At 33.7% G+C, this 14047-nt stretch overlaps 1 protein-coding gene across 1 annotated transcript; it reads left to right on the plus strand.

Annotated features, from left to right (window-relative positions):
• The first annotated feature begins 11630 nt into the window (after window positions 1-11630).
• Window positions 11631-13992, plus strand: LOC144568779 (BURP domain-containing protein 6-like). The gene is given in 5 exon segments (XM_078319166.1): window positions 11631-11739; window positions 12010-12121; window positions 13062-13327; window positions 13329-13448; window positions 13588-13992. Coding segments are annotated over 5 exon segments (792 nt in total). The 5' UTR covers window positions 11631-11703; the 3' UTR covers window positions 13846-13992.
• Window positions 13993-14047: the final 55 nt, after the last annotated feature.

Consider the following 14047-nt stretch of genomic DNA (forward strand, 5'->3'; position numbering starts at 1 on the left):
TATGTCAAAAAAAAAATAATAATTAAATGACAATTACATGTCCAGGACGAGGTGAAATTGATTTATGGTTATTATTTATTTATTGTGTAAACGAGAATAGCCAGCTGGTTGGTTCACCATTATCTTTGGATGTGATGCATTTATGATCATTGTTGTAAATAACGGTATGAGCTCATTAGATGGATGGGGCACCGCCAAGCGATTATTTGAAGTAATCGGAAATAATCAGGCATAATCGGAAATAATCAGTTGATTATTCGAGAAAATCCGTGACGGTTCGACTAATCGGACGATTAATCGGTCTAAACGGACGTTTTTTACAACACTATTTCTGATCATTGTTGAGGAAATAATCCTGTTCTGATTCTTTGAAATTGGATCCTGTTATTTCAAATTTAATTTTTTTCATATTTTGAAATGTACGAATCTAAAAAGAAGTTGTTTTTATTATGTACGAATTTCAAAACTGATGAAGTGGTGGATTTTGAATAACAGGCTCATATGATTCTAAAAGTATGACCAGAATCAATATCCTCTAAAATATCTTAAATTTTGATTTTAGAATTCAAATTGTCCAATTATTTATTTTAAAACTGTCTTTAATCCATTCATTCAAACATTTTTATATAGAGGGTTCAAATGCCTCCATATTTTTGTGCCTCCATCATGCCTCTATTTATTTCCATCATTTTCAAAGTTCAAACAGTCGATCTGAACCGCTCTACCTAACCTCCATACTAAAATATGTTTGGAGACCAAATTTTATATTTTTAGGAATTTTTTTTACTATTTTTTTAGATAGGTAAAAAAAATACTGTTTTTAGATGGTTCAGATTTACTGATTTTGTACCTATCTAAGAAAATAGTAAAAAAATTCCTAACAATATAAAATTTGGTCTCCAAACATATTTTAATATGGAGGTTAGGTTGAGCAGTTCGGATCGACTGTTTGAACTTTGAAAATGATGGAGAGAGATGGAGGCACAAAAACATGGAGGCATTTGAACCCTCCTCTTTTATATATTAGTTTGAGAAGTTTCTTTTGAATAGTTACAACTTTACAACATAACCGCGTGATGCTATATATTCATTTATCCCAATAAAACATTTCAAAGCAAAAAAGATTTATATTCTTTCATGACACAAAAATTTGCGAAATTAGGGGAAAAAAATAGCAATCCACTTCAGACTATAGATCGTGATCTTCTTGAAATAATGCATTAGAATCTAACCTAGAAGCTATGATATGTCATAATAGTTTGTACAGCAATATCTACGTAGCGTACGTAGTATGTATAGGGGGGATAATTATTTTTAGAAAATGTAAATTTCTCTTGTTTAATGTTGTGAGATCATTTTGAAAAAGCTTGTAATTAGTTCGTTTGATTCTGATTCATGCTAACATAAACAAAGTTAAAATTTTGATTCAGCTCGACTCGTTCCTCAGCCTTTTGCAAAACTAATTCAAAACTCTTTTCTAATATTTATTAACTACCACTACTACAGAATAAGTGATTGTACACGGACATAAACATGAGAGTTACACGCATTTCCTGCCGTGTGGAATGCGAGGGTGTAGAAATCCCTGAATATTTATACACGGATATTTACCTGTATGCAATTATCAAGAGCTACACGGATTATTACATAAACAACCGTGTACAAATGCTTGCCAGTTTTGCTCTGAAAATAACCGAGCTACACGGATTATTACATAAATAGCTGTGTACGATTACTCTTTCTATACGGACATTTATTATTTCTACTACGAGAGAATAAATATCGTTGTAAGATAAAGATGTAATTATTTTTTAATTCGCGATTTATACACAACTTACAGTATAAAGTAGACGAAGATATTTGATTTATTTTTTTATTTTATTTTTTGGTTAAAAGTGCCCGTAGGCTTTCATTGCATGAAAAGGAGCTTACATAGTTGCAATTACATTGGTCTTTGTTTATTCTATATTTGATTTATGTGTGACTCACAGTATGAACAAGTTGATCGATCTGGCTTGATTTTACTTATTATGACATGAGTCAATTTCAAACTTTTTCTAATTAGGTTCGATTTGACTTTTTAAACCACTCTTAGATAACTTTTTACAGAAATTTTTTTATCTGTAGAAATTATAGTATATGCGACTCAGCTAAAATTAGATTTGACTCAGTCTCAACTTGACTCATTATGACATGAGTTAATTTCAAACTTTTTCTAATTAGCCTCGATTTGACTTTTTAAACCACTCTTAGATAACTTTTTATGAAATTTTTTTTATTTGTAGAAATTATAGTATGTGTGACTCAGCTAAAATCAGATTTGACTCAGTCTCAACTTGACTCATTATGACATGAGTCAATTTCAAACTTTTTCTAATTAGCCTCAATTTGACTTTTTAAACCACTCTTAAATAACTTTTTACGGAAATTTTTTATAAATTATAGTATGTGTGACTCAGTCTCAACTTGACTCATTATGACATGAGTCAATTTGAAACTTTTTCTAATTAGGCTCCATTTGACTTTTTAAACCACTCTTAGATAACTTTTTACATAATTTTTTTATATGTAAAAATTACTAAAATCAGACGTACGGAAATAGAAAGAGTACATCATTTCCAATAAATATAGAAATATCTGACTTATTGCGTCTGATTCAAATATCATGGATCAGACTTAATGATTCAGATCTAATGTTTTTTTAGTTTGGATCCGGATCGTCCGATTAGAGGAGAATCTAACTTTGATCCACAGATGATCCCAACAGAACATGATATTTAGATCTAGACCACTGAAATAGATTTATATATTTTGAATCAAACTCTATAAGTCAGATCTTTCTATATTTATTATAAACAATATACTCGACAAGTCCGTCTTAAAATCATGATCAATTTTGTCGGAGATTAATTTTGTGGAGATAGATATAAAAATTAATTGTGTGTGATCTAATTAGGGCTGGCAAAAAAATTCGAGGTTTGTGATTCGATTCGGGTTTGATTCGGGTTTGATTCGAGTTTAATTCGATTCGAAATGGGTTCGAATTGAAACGAACCCAACCAGGTTCGGTTCGGAATTAATTCAAACCAAACCCAAACCTAGCCTGGTTCGATCGAAATGGGTTCGATCATTTTTATGGTTCGAATCTCATAATAACATCGGCCGTCTATTTACCTGATGAAATTAAAATCCAAGATAGAGAGTCATAATTTAACTTAGCCGACACTCCCTCGCTCTCAAATCTCAATAACCTAGTTCTCTCTCCACCTCTTCCTAACTCACTCTCCCTCTAGCTCTAAAATCTAGCTGACGCTCTCGGCGGCTGGTTGTCTCTTCGGCTGTCACTCCTCTCTCCGAACTAGATGACTGTCTCTCCTCTCTCTTCGGTCGTCTCTCATAGTTTATACCAGGAAAGCCGTCTCTGATGTATTTTTTCATGAATAATTTTTCAACTTAAAAACACTCATTTCATAGTTCATACCGGTAAAAGGAAGCCATGTGAATTGTCCCGCGAAAAAAAATTAATGTATAAACTACCGGTATAACTAGGACTGCTAAAAAATAATTTAGTTCGTGATTCGATTCGAAAAATGTGTAGTTCGAAATGGATTCGGTTCGAAACGAATCAAACCAGGTTCGATTCGAAATTAATTCAAACCAAACTCAAACCTAAGATAAGTTCGGTTCGGTTCGGTTCGTTGCCACCCCTAGATCTAATGGATCTTTCTATATTTCTCGACATGAATTATGATCAATTTTGTCTTTTAATCGGATTTTATCCGTCTTAAAATCGGATTTAAGGGCAATTTGGCGTCCGCAGTGGGGGCCCAGAAATGCCTGAATATGATGTACAGAGCATTAACAGCCCAGAAGAGCCTGAATATGCATGGGCCCATGCAATAATTCCTATTTCCTACCGCATACATAAAAAGACAGAGATATTTTAAGGGCTTTGGATTTAATTCTTTAAATGCTGAAAACTATTTCACTGTCGGTCTATATATGTCATCATGTCAATCAAATAGTAGGTTATTCGGAATTATTCCCGCAATTTTTATTAATATCATTCCCAACAAAAGACTAGTAATCGTGCTTGTGCACATCAACGGGAGCAAATTATGTAGTAGAAAACATCAAGTTTCTTAATAAGAAGGAGAGATAATTTAAATCAAATTTGTAGAGAAAAATAGTTAAATACTATATTTATCTACAAAATAACACATGTAAACTCTAATGTAGTGGTAAGAATTTTGGCATCAACAGAACCCAGTTGGGTTCGAATCCCGCCTTCAGCAGAAAAAAAGAAAAAGAAAAAGGGTGTGCGGTGCACATGCTCGGTCCGCAGGTGTCGTGCGTTGTTCAGAGGCGGTCCACGGGTGCGGCGCGCGGTCTACGGGCACTGGGATCATATGCTGCGCGACCAATGCATACTTAAGTGTTGAAGCTCATAATTTGGAAAATTCATCTATGTGCGATCTGAAAATTCAACGGCTGAGCATCATTCCAAAAAAAAAAACCAGTAAATTAGGACCCTTGCAGGATCTAAACATTAAGCTCCTTAATAAGGAGGAGAGATAAATAAATAAACTATAAATTTTGGAGAATTTGATATTTACGAGAGCCACATCGATAAATGACGGCTCCAAAAATTTGTGGAGAATTCGATATTTCTCAGGGTTGCAATGACAAATGGCGGCTCCATTCGTAGAGGCCGCCATTTCTCGTTGCGGTCTCTCAAAAATAAAAAAATGCATCATAATATGCTGAGTTTTTTGAATTTTTGAGGGGCCGCAATGACAAATGGCGGCTACCAAGAATTTTTTTTACCATCTTTAAAAAAACAAGATAAATCATTTAATCATATTTTTTTTTAAAAAATTATTTTTACCTGTACCGAAAACTTACAGAACCACTCTTCTGGTTCTGCATTTTTAAACTTACAAGAATTTCTAGACTGCATTTTTAAAAACTAACAACAAATAATCATATATCTCTCTAAACCTCTGTAATTGCAATAAACTGCATTATATGAGTTGGACTCATCAGCAACGGCTTTTAAACAAATTAAGACATGATTTGATAATAGCCTTCAAAAATCTCAGTAATTTATCTACAGTATCCACAAAACATGGCTCACCCACCACATCACATCAGCAACTATCAATCGCTGTTGGCATTTACAATCTGGGCCCACATACCAGTCATGGGCTCGGTTATTTGCTATTTGGGCGTATCATCCACATCCAAATCAATCTTGATTCTTGAAGTTTCTCTGATTTTAGAATTGAGTTTTACAGCATCACAAGTACTGGTTTAATGGGCGGGCGGGTACGGGTACCCCGGGTATACCTGGGCACGGGTACGTCTCGGGTACGGGTATGACGGATACTAGGGTATACGGGTACGGGTATGTCGGGTATTTTTTTCAAAAACCATACCCTATCCGTCCTATACCTGTACCCGTTGTACCCTTGACAAGTAGGGCGGTCCGGGTACGGGTAGGGCGGGTACGGGTATTTTTTCTTTTTTTTTTTGTTGTTTTTTTTTCTGGTTTTTTTGTTTCTGTTTTTTTGTTGGCTTTTTTTTTGCTGTTTTTTTCCGTTTTTTTTTGGGGGGAGGGGGGAATTTTGAATTTTTGAAAAAAACGGGTCGGGTAGGGTACGGGTACGGGTACGGGTTAGGTCGGGTTTTCGTCCAAAAATAGCGTCCGGTCCGTTTTTTGCCCGTACCCGCGTACCCGACCCATACCCGGGCTCGAGCACGAGTATGGACCGGGTTACCCGATTCGGGTTTAATTAAACCTCTAATCACAAGTAGGGGTGTTCAAACGGTCAATTCGGTTGAAATCGAACTAAAATAATCAAACCAAATTTTTCTTCGGTTTTCAAAAATAGAATCAAAACCGAACCGAACCGATTAAACTTATAAACCAATTAAGAGCCAAACCGAACAAACTATAGTAAATTTTAGTTTCTTCGGTTCAAACCGAAGTAAACCTATTCATGCCATTATTAATGAAAATTACACATGTTTATACACAAATTGTTCAATTCCATACAAAATGTGTAGATGTTCTAAAATATTTAAACTAAAATGAAAGAAATGAAGCAATAATTGAACCAAACAAAATATATATAAACCATACTTGAACCAATATATTCAGTCAGTTCGGTTTAGTTGGTTTTGAAAAGTCTAAACTGAACCGATCCTTTAATTTAAACCGAAAAATCAAATCATTCAAACCGAAACTTTTCCGGTTCTGTTGAAAACCGAACAAACCGAACCGTTTGAACACCCCTAATCACAAGCAACATTCAAACGATATACACTGACAGGGCTTAAACTCAAAATGTACAATATGTAGTGGATGGAATTTAAATTCAAGTTTCTACAATCATAAAATAAAGCTTTCACCACTAGAATATAAATAAACATTTGATATTTATGAAGAAGGCTGGATTATATTAAATATTCTAAAAAAATAGAATTAAATTAAATTTTAATATACATAATTAAAATTTTAAAATTATAGATGATGACTTAGCATTCTCTATCAGTGAACATAGATCCGCCTTTGCAGGGAGGAGAGATTTTTCAACAAACTTCGAATTGTAATTTCGGATGTCTGAATTTGGTTGTTTGATCCTTGTTGAGATATTTGTGTGAGTGGATTTAAACCACCTCATGAATCTAAACCATTAGCGCGAATCTCAACATGAATCGAATGGCCTAGATCAGATATTAGACGAATTTTGGTCTGATGTCCATCGAAACACCTCATCTTTTCATATATTAGATGGCTTGAAACGGCCATAGAACGCTAATTAATAATTTAAAAAAAAAAAATCTATTAGCACGTGGACCGGTTTGGACTAGCAAATTTATTTTCTCTAAATAATTACATTTTTTTAAAAGAAAAATGAAGATCAAGTTTTTAAATTATATTTTTTATTATTACAATAAATGATTTCTTCCATTTAAATTTTAAACTCATGATCTTTTACATAAAGACTACGTGCCTTTGTCACTAGACTAAAAACTACTTCTTCTAAATCTAAATAATTAATTAGAGTAATAATGATAACAGTGGTAACAAACTTTTAGCTTTGTCTCAGTTTGTGCTTGCAGGTGTCTTTTTTTACATGTTTTGGCCCAATTTGATTGGTCTTTCAAGTTATCATTTCAGTGCGATTTTTTTTATTTTTTTATCATTAAGGTGCGATTTTATATAGCTCAAAAATATGCTCTTTACAAAATGAAATAATTACAGTAGCACAGTCTTAAGTAAATCAAGCTAGGTCCGATAGGCATCCAATATAACTCTCTCTCTCTCTCTCTCTCTCTCTCTCTCTCTCTCTCTCACGCGCGCACACACGCACACAGATAGCATTGATTAGATAGAAAAGGAATCTGTATAATTCAATACACTCGATGGAACTAGCAGTGTTGTACAAAATCGCTCAAATTCGTAACTCTGTTTATAACTCACTTGCTAACTGCTTACTTTAACTCGTTCATTTATAACTCGAGTTGACAGACTCATTTAATAAATAAGCTGAATTTTAGCATATCCCAATTCGCTCATTAACAACTCGAGTTATACAAATTTCGTGACAATAAATCCCATGCCCTTCTAAATAACTCCTAAAATGTTGTTTGAATTTTTTATTTTGTTAGTTGTCTTGTTAATTATATTTGAATTGTTTGTGTTTAGATACTCTTACTAAATCATTTGAATTGTTTTTGTTTAAATAAACTCTTACTAGTATATAACTATAACTAAGAAAATTGACTGGCTAAACAAGTTGTGAGCCAACTCGAGTTGGTAATGAGCTAAACTACTCGAGTTGGCTTTACAGCTCGTTATTGACATCCTAATTCGAGTTAATTCACTCATTTATTAAATGAGCTGAGCACGAGTTGGAAGTAACTCGCTCAAACTCGACTCATTTACAACTCTAGACTACACAGTCTACACTAATTAGTGGTACCTTAGTGTGATAACGATATATGTCGCATTTACTTGGTTCAACATTTCATCTATTTGAATGATTTATACCTTACTTTTGGAATTGATTTATATACATTATTATTTTCTATATCTTGTATTAATTAGTTCAATGTATATAGTTTTGCTAATTAATTAACTGTGATATATATCAGCCGATATATTAATGGGACAAAGTTTATTTTTTTTCATGTTGAAAAGGGTCAATTAGAGCATCTCAATTAAATTAACGTAATAAAATTTTGTAGAATTCTAAACAAATTATTACTATTTTTTATTTTTGAAATATGATACTAAAAAAACATCAGCATTTGCACATATTTTATATGGTCATCTTTTAAAATCTGAAAAAACAGTAAAATATCTAAAATATAGTAAAATTTGATATTTACCAAGTATTTATTTGTAGATTTTATTGAGATCAAGGTTCTAAATAGCGCGCTATAGTGCTGCTATAGCGTTTTCGGACTATAAAGATTATGGCGCTATCGGCGCTATAGCGTGATATTCTGAACTATAAAGGTTCGGATTATAAGGATAGAGTACGGATAGTTTTGTTCCGCTATGACACGATAAACGCTATTTGATTGAGATGCTTGAATTAACTGTTCCGACATGAAAAGTAAAAGTTAACCTTTTGATATATATCAGTCATTAGGTTTTTATTTTGAATACTTTTACAGTGGTACTACCACTATTTTTTAATAAAAAAAAAAGATATACATCAGTCACTATACTAAACTGTTAATGCATTAGCACAACTCCAAACAAAATATATAATTACTACAAAGTACAAACATTATAATCACTATTGTTATATTATTGTACTTCTTCTATGGATTGATCATGCTACGACCATGGTTAGAAAAATCGGCTGATTCCGAGTTGACTCGGCCGAGTCGGACCGGAATCGGCCGGAGGCGAGCCGATTTTTTCCGAGTTAACTTGGGTTTTTCAAGTTACATGCAGAAACCGATAAAATTGATTGTCAATCGAAGCAATCAGCCAAATTTCCTCTATTTCTCTTGCGTTAAGAGCAAAATTAAACTGTTTTGATGATTAAATCGAACCAATTTGTATTTTTCCATTGCCGTCGAAGAAATTTGGGGAAAACAGATGTGGCTGCGGAGAAGAGAAGGTGGTTTAAAGTATTATAAAATGTTAAATAGACCGGGTGTACGTGAACCGTATGGCTTTATTTTGAGAACATAAAGTGGTTCATGGTAGACCATGTTCATATCAACTATTGGTTTATGTAGTCAAGTAGATCCAAACTATTACGGTAGTCAACTATTGGTATATTTTCATAACTGTACAGCTCATGACACTCAAAGTGTTGTGTATATTTTTTTATTTTTATTTTTATTTGTTTGACTAAACGATGAGAGTATGGCCTAATGGGATTATGAGGTTAGAAATTTGATTGTTCTAAAAATATAGAAGTAGAAACTAAAAAATTTATATTTCTCTTGTACATATTAGTTAGTATTTTTATTTTCTTTATTTTATTTAAAAATTAAATAAATTTTATTTTTGTAAGTAATTACAATACAAATTTGATGTACATGGAAAGAGCTGATAATTGAAAAATATTCGTATACAGGTGATAGAAAAGTGAAATCTTCTTTATGGAATGATATCTTAAAATTTAGACATATTATTCAGGTAAGTAGTAGTTGGTCTGTTAGTAATGGGGAATCAATAAGATTTTGGTTAGATACATGGTGTGGAGATACGTTGCTAAGTGTTGATTTCCCTAGTCTCTTTGAAATTGCTTATGACCAAAATATTAGGGTAGCTGCATCTTTTCAAAACAATAGATTAAATATTCAATTTGCTAGACACTTCACAGAAACTCTCCTTACTGAATGGATAGCTTTAGTCAACCGTATTTCTTCTGTTAGTTTAAACCTTACTGCTGACCAAATCTCTTGGAGGTGGAATCCACATGGTACCTTTACTGTTAATTCCCTTTATAAGTTCTTAGAATTTGGTGGAGTCCCTGTTAATACTTAGAATAGTATTTGGAAGGCTAAAATTCCTTTAAAAATAAAGATTTTCTTATGGTTAGTAAGACAAAAGCGTGTCTTAACTAAAGATCGATTAAGTAAATAAGGATGGACAGGTCATACTACATGTGTGTATTGTTCCCAAAAGGAAACTGTGGACCACTTGTTTGTGACTTGCACTTTTGCACGATCGATTTGGAATTGGATAGCTAAGTATAATAACTTTTCTTTTGATTATATGACTATAGATACCCTGTGGGAAATGGATTATTGTATTCCATTAAAAGAACCAAATATTATTGAAATAATTCGAGGGTCTGTTTTATGGAATATATGGTTGGATAGAAATAGGATTATTTTTAAAGAAGGTAATATACAGCATGTGCATGCAATAGGTTCAAAAATATTAACTATGGCTAGATTTTGGACTTTAAACCAAAAAACAGATCTTACATGTCATTTGAATCTAATTTTACCTTGTGATTTGAAGGACCTGATAGGGTGTACAATGGTCATTTCCATGGAGGCTACACAAGTTTCAACCCCTATGCATGGAGTAGAGATCATTTCTAGTGATGAAGAAGGTTCCTCAACTAGTGCAGGATATAGTGGAAGCAACTTAACAATAGCGGTGACCTAATATTTTAGGGTCTTTTATGCTAAAGTTCTCTTTTGTTATGTTCTATACTTGTCTGTTAGGGTTTCTGGTTTATGAAGGCTTTGATGAACTGTTTTGAGATTTCTTTGCTTACAGGGACTATTATGCATATGTTGATACGTTGGTGATATGATAGCTTTTTAGGGGTTGGTGAGCTTATTTCTTTAGGTATTCAGAACCTAGAGCAGATGACACTATATGATGAGGATCTATTGGACCTGGCTTTATTTGAAGATCTTTGAACCGGTGTTTTTTATTATGACTGCCTTTAGTTTTTGCTATTTTGTTGTTACAAAACTATATTTCTATGTGGTGTTTTGTTCTAATTCTAGCTATGAGGATTGATGTAAGAACATAGGTGGGTTGGTACCAACTTGGTACCATCTTCACCCTTGTGATTTTCTAATGAAAATCGGTGGCAATGACCACTTATTTAAAAAAAAAACAATACAAATTTGATTGCTATCACATTAATAACTTTATTATTTAGTTTTTTTTAAAGTACTTTATTATTTAGCTCAATACAACAATATCCCTTTTTATATTTTAATACATAGGATGTCGAGATGATCTAGTATGGCCGTCATAGCAATTGACAATAAAAAATCTTTTGGTTGTAATGCTATTATATCATATTAATAGATTATATGATTATAATATTTTGTCTTAACGTAATTTCTTGACAAAACCTTTTTTTACCGATTTTTTTCTATATTTTGGCTAAAAACAAGATTCTGCCAAAAAAATCTGAGTTTTTGATCCGATTCTTCCGATTCCGACCGATTCATTCAATTTTGATTCCACGGTCAAGTATCCGATTTCGATTCTGATTCCGAGTTTCAGAACCATGGTTACAACGAGGTCCACACAACTCCACCAGGGTCGCATCAGGGCATATAGGTCAATTCACACACCTCTCAGTCATCCTCAGTACCTCCACTTCTATAAATACCAGTGTGTTTTCTTTTGCCATGCACCCCAAAACCTATTACATTTTATACATCTTTTCTACTTTCTTAATCGTAGCCATGGCCCGTTCTCTCTTCCTCCTTTCCTTCCTTTTGGTGAGCACACTATCTAAAATGTCCCAATTTTTGAAACCAACAACTATTGACTATATATATATATATTGTCCTTTTAAAATAGAAAGGTCAAAATAATGATATATCTGACAAAGTGTACTAACATCACTAGAAACACTGGTTTATTGCTTGACAGTACATACTTTGCATTCTGGCAAATTAATATTGGTTTCATCACAATTTCCTTTATGTTGCTACTTTTGGTCAATTAATTTATTGAATTGTTATCTTTAAAATTTATTTTTTGATCAGGTTGCTGTGGCATTCGGAGTAAGTGATGCTGATTCATCAGCAGAGGCGTACTGGCGGTCTGTCCTGCCAAACTCTCCAATGCCGAGTGCCATTCGTGATCTCATTTATTCCAGTTAATTTCTCCTTTTCACTTCTCGTAGATTAATAATCGAAAAAATGACAATAAATGCGACGCACAGATGCTAATCAATACATCGATCCTAGCTAGTCGGGAACTGTTAATTATCTTAAATAATTTTTAGTTTGTTTGTTTTTCATTAAATCTTAAAGAATGTTGATCTTAATAAGGACTAAATAAGGACTTAATTATCTTGATTGCTCATATGATACATAGGTTATAGAGTAGAACTAGGTTACTTGATTGCTCATATGATACATAGGTTAAGTTCACCAAGTTTTTTGATGAACTCAAGTCTAAAATTCGTTAAATCAGCTTTAAATGACGAATCTGAATCGTTGAAATCTGTCTACTTTATGAGTGATGCGTTTACATGTGAAAAATTTAAACATTTCAATTAATTTAGTATAAAGTCAGGCGGTCAAAATTAGAAGGTTAATAAATTAATTTTAATGCATTCATTTTTGAACGTTTTTTGACCACCTGACTCTATCCAAAATTAATTTCAAAATTAAAATGTTTTACATGTAGACACATCACTCGTAAAGTAGGCGGGTTTCAATGGTTCGAATTCGTCATTTGAAACTGATTTAACGGATTTTAAACTTGAGTTCATCAAGAGGCTTGGTGAACTTAAGAACACCCTAGTTCTACTCTAGGTTATATTATTCTCATTAATTAGTATCTTGGTCCAAATATTTTTCTTATGAAACAATTGCAGTTACAAAATTTCAGCAGAGTAATTATAGGAGTAAAAGGACTCATTTAGTAAATAAAATATCATGAATTAAAGTACATAAAGCAGAGCCGGTGCCACATATATATATATCGAAACAGGCAAACAGCAATTAAACTCTCTTACAATTTCTTGCAATTGGAGGATATCTATATTTTTTTTTTTATCTCTAAATAATGATATGGCTTTGCTTTGCAGGTAAGGCTGCCTTACCTGCAGCTAGCGAAGACAATGTCGGCTCCATCTTCTTCTTGGAGAAGAGCCTTCAGCCTGGCTCAACAATGACACTCCACTTCACACGTGCCACCGCTGGTGCCTCGCTTCTCCCCCGCCAGGTTGCTGACTCTATCCCTTTCTCTTCATCCAAGCTGCCCGACATCCTCTCCCGCCTCTCTGTTGAACCGAGCTCTGAAATGGCTTCCTCCATAAAGAAGACCCTAACCGAGTGCGAGTCCAAGGCTTTGCCTGGTGAGATCAAGACCTGTGCCACATCACTTGAGTCCATGGTTGACTTCGCCATGTCTGGTCTCAAATCCAAAGGCCGCAACCCCAAACCAGAAATATACCATTAACGGCTTGAACAAGGTGATTATATTTTTCAAATAATCAAATAATTTTCTATTTAACCATGCATGGTTACTGTTCTTTACTGACGTAAGAAAAATTATTTTTTTATATAAAAGTTTGAGATTTTTATACATTAATTTTTTATATATACTTTCAGGTAAAGGCATCTGAGCTGGTGGCCTGCCATGCACAAGGTTACTCCTATGCTGTGTTCCACTGCCACACGACAACTGCATCAGCCTACACTGTGTCATTGATCGGTGCTGACGGGACAAAGGTTCAGACACTTGCAGCGTGCCACATGGATGCAGCTGCCGGAGTGGAGGAGGCATACAAGAAGCTCGGTGTCAAGCCTGGCAGCGTGCCAGTTTGCCACTTCCTTCCTCAAGATGACCTCCTCTGGGCTAGGGTTTAGGAGGTCCAATCAGTTAGCTTGAAGAACAAGTGTTATCTATTTATAATGGAGCTAGTTAGCTAACTAGCTTGCTCGTCTCTGTTCTGGATTTGCATATATATTATGTGTGGATAAGGCAAGTAATTGGTATTTGTCGCCAAACAATTATGTACTGCTGTTATGCTGTATCATGTTTCGTTGTAACATAAATAATGAGTTTGGC

This window comes from Carex rostrata, chromosome 17, assembly GCF_964058835.1.
Source record: "Carex rostrata chromosome 17, lpCarRost1.2, whole genome shotgun sequence".
Lineage (NCBI taxonomy): Eukaryota > Viridiplantae > Streptophyta > Magnoliopsida > Poales > Cyperaceae > Carex > Carex rostrata.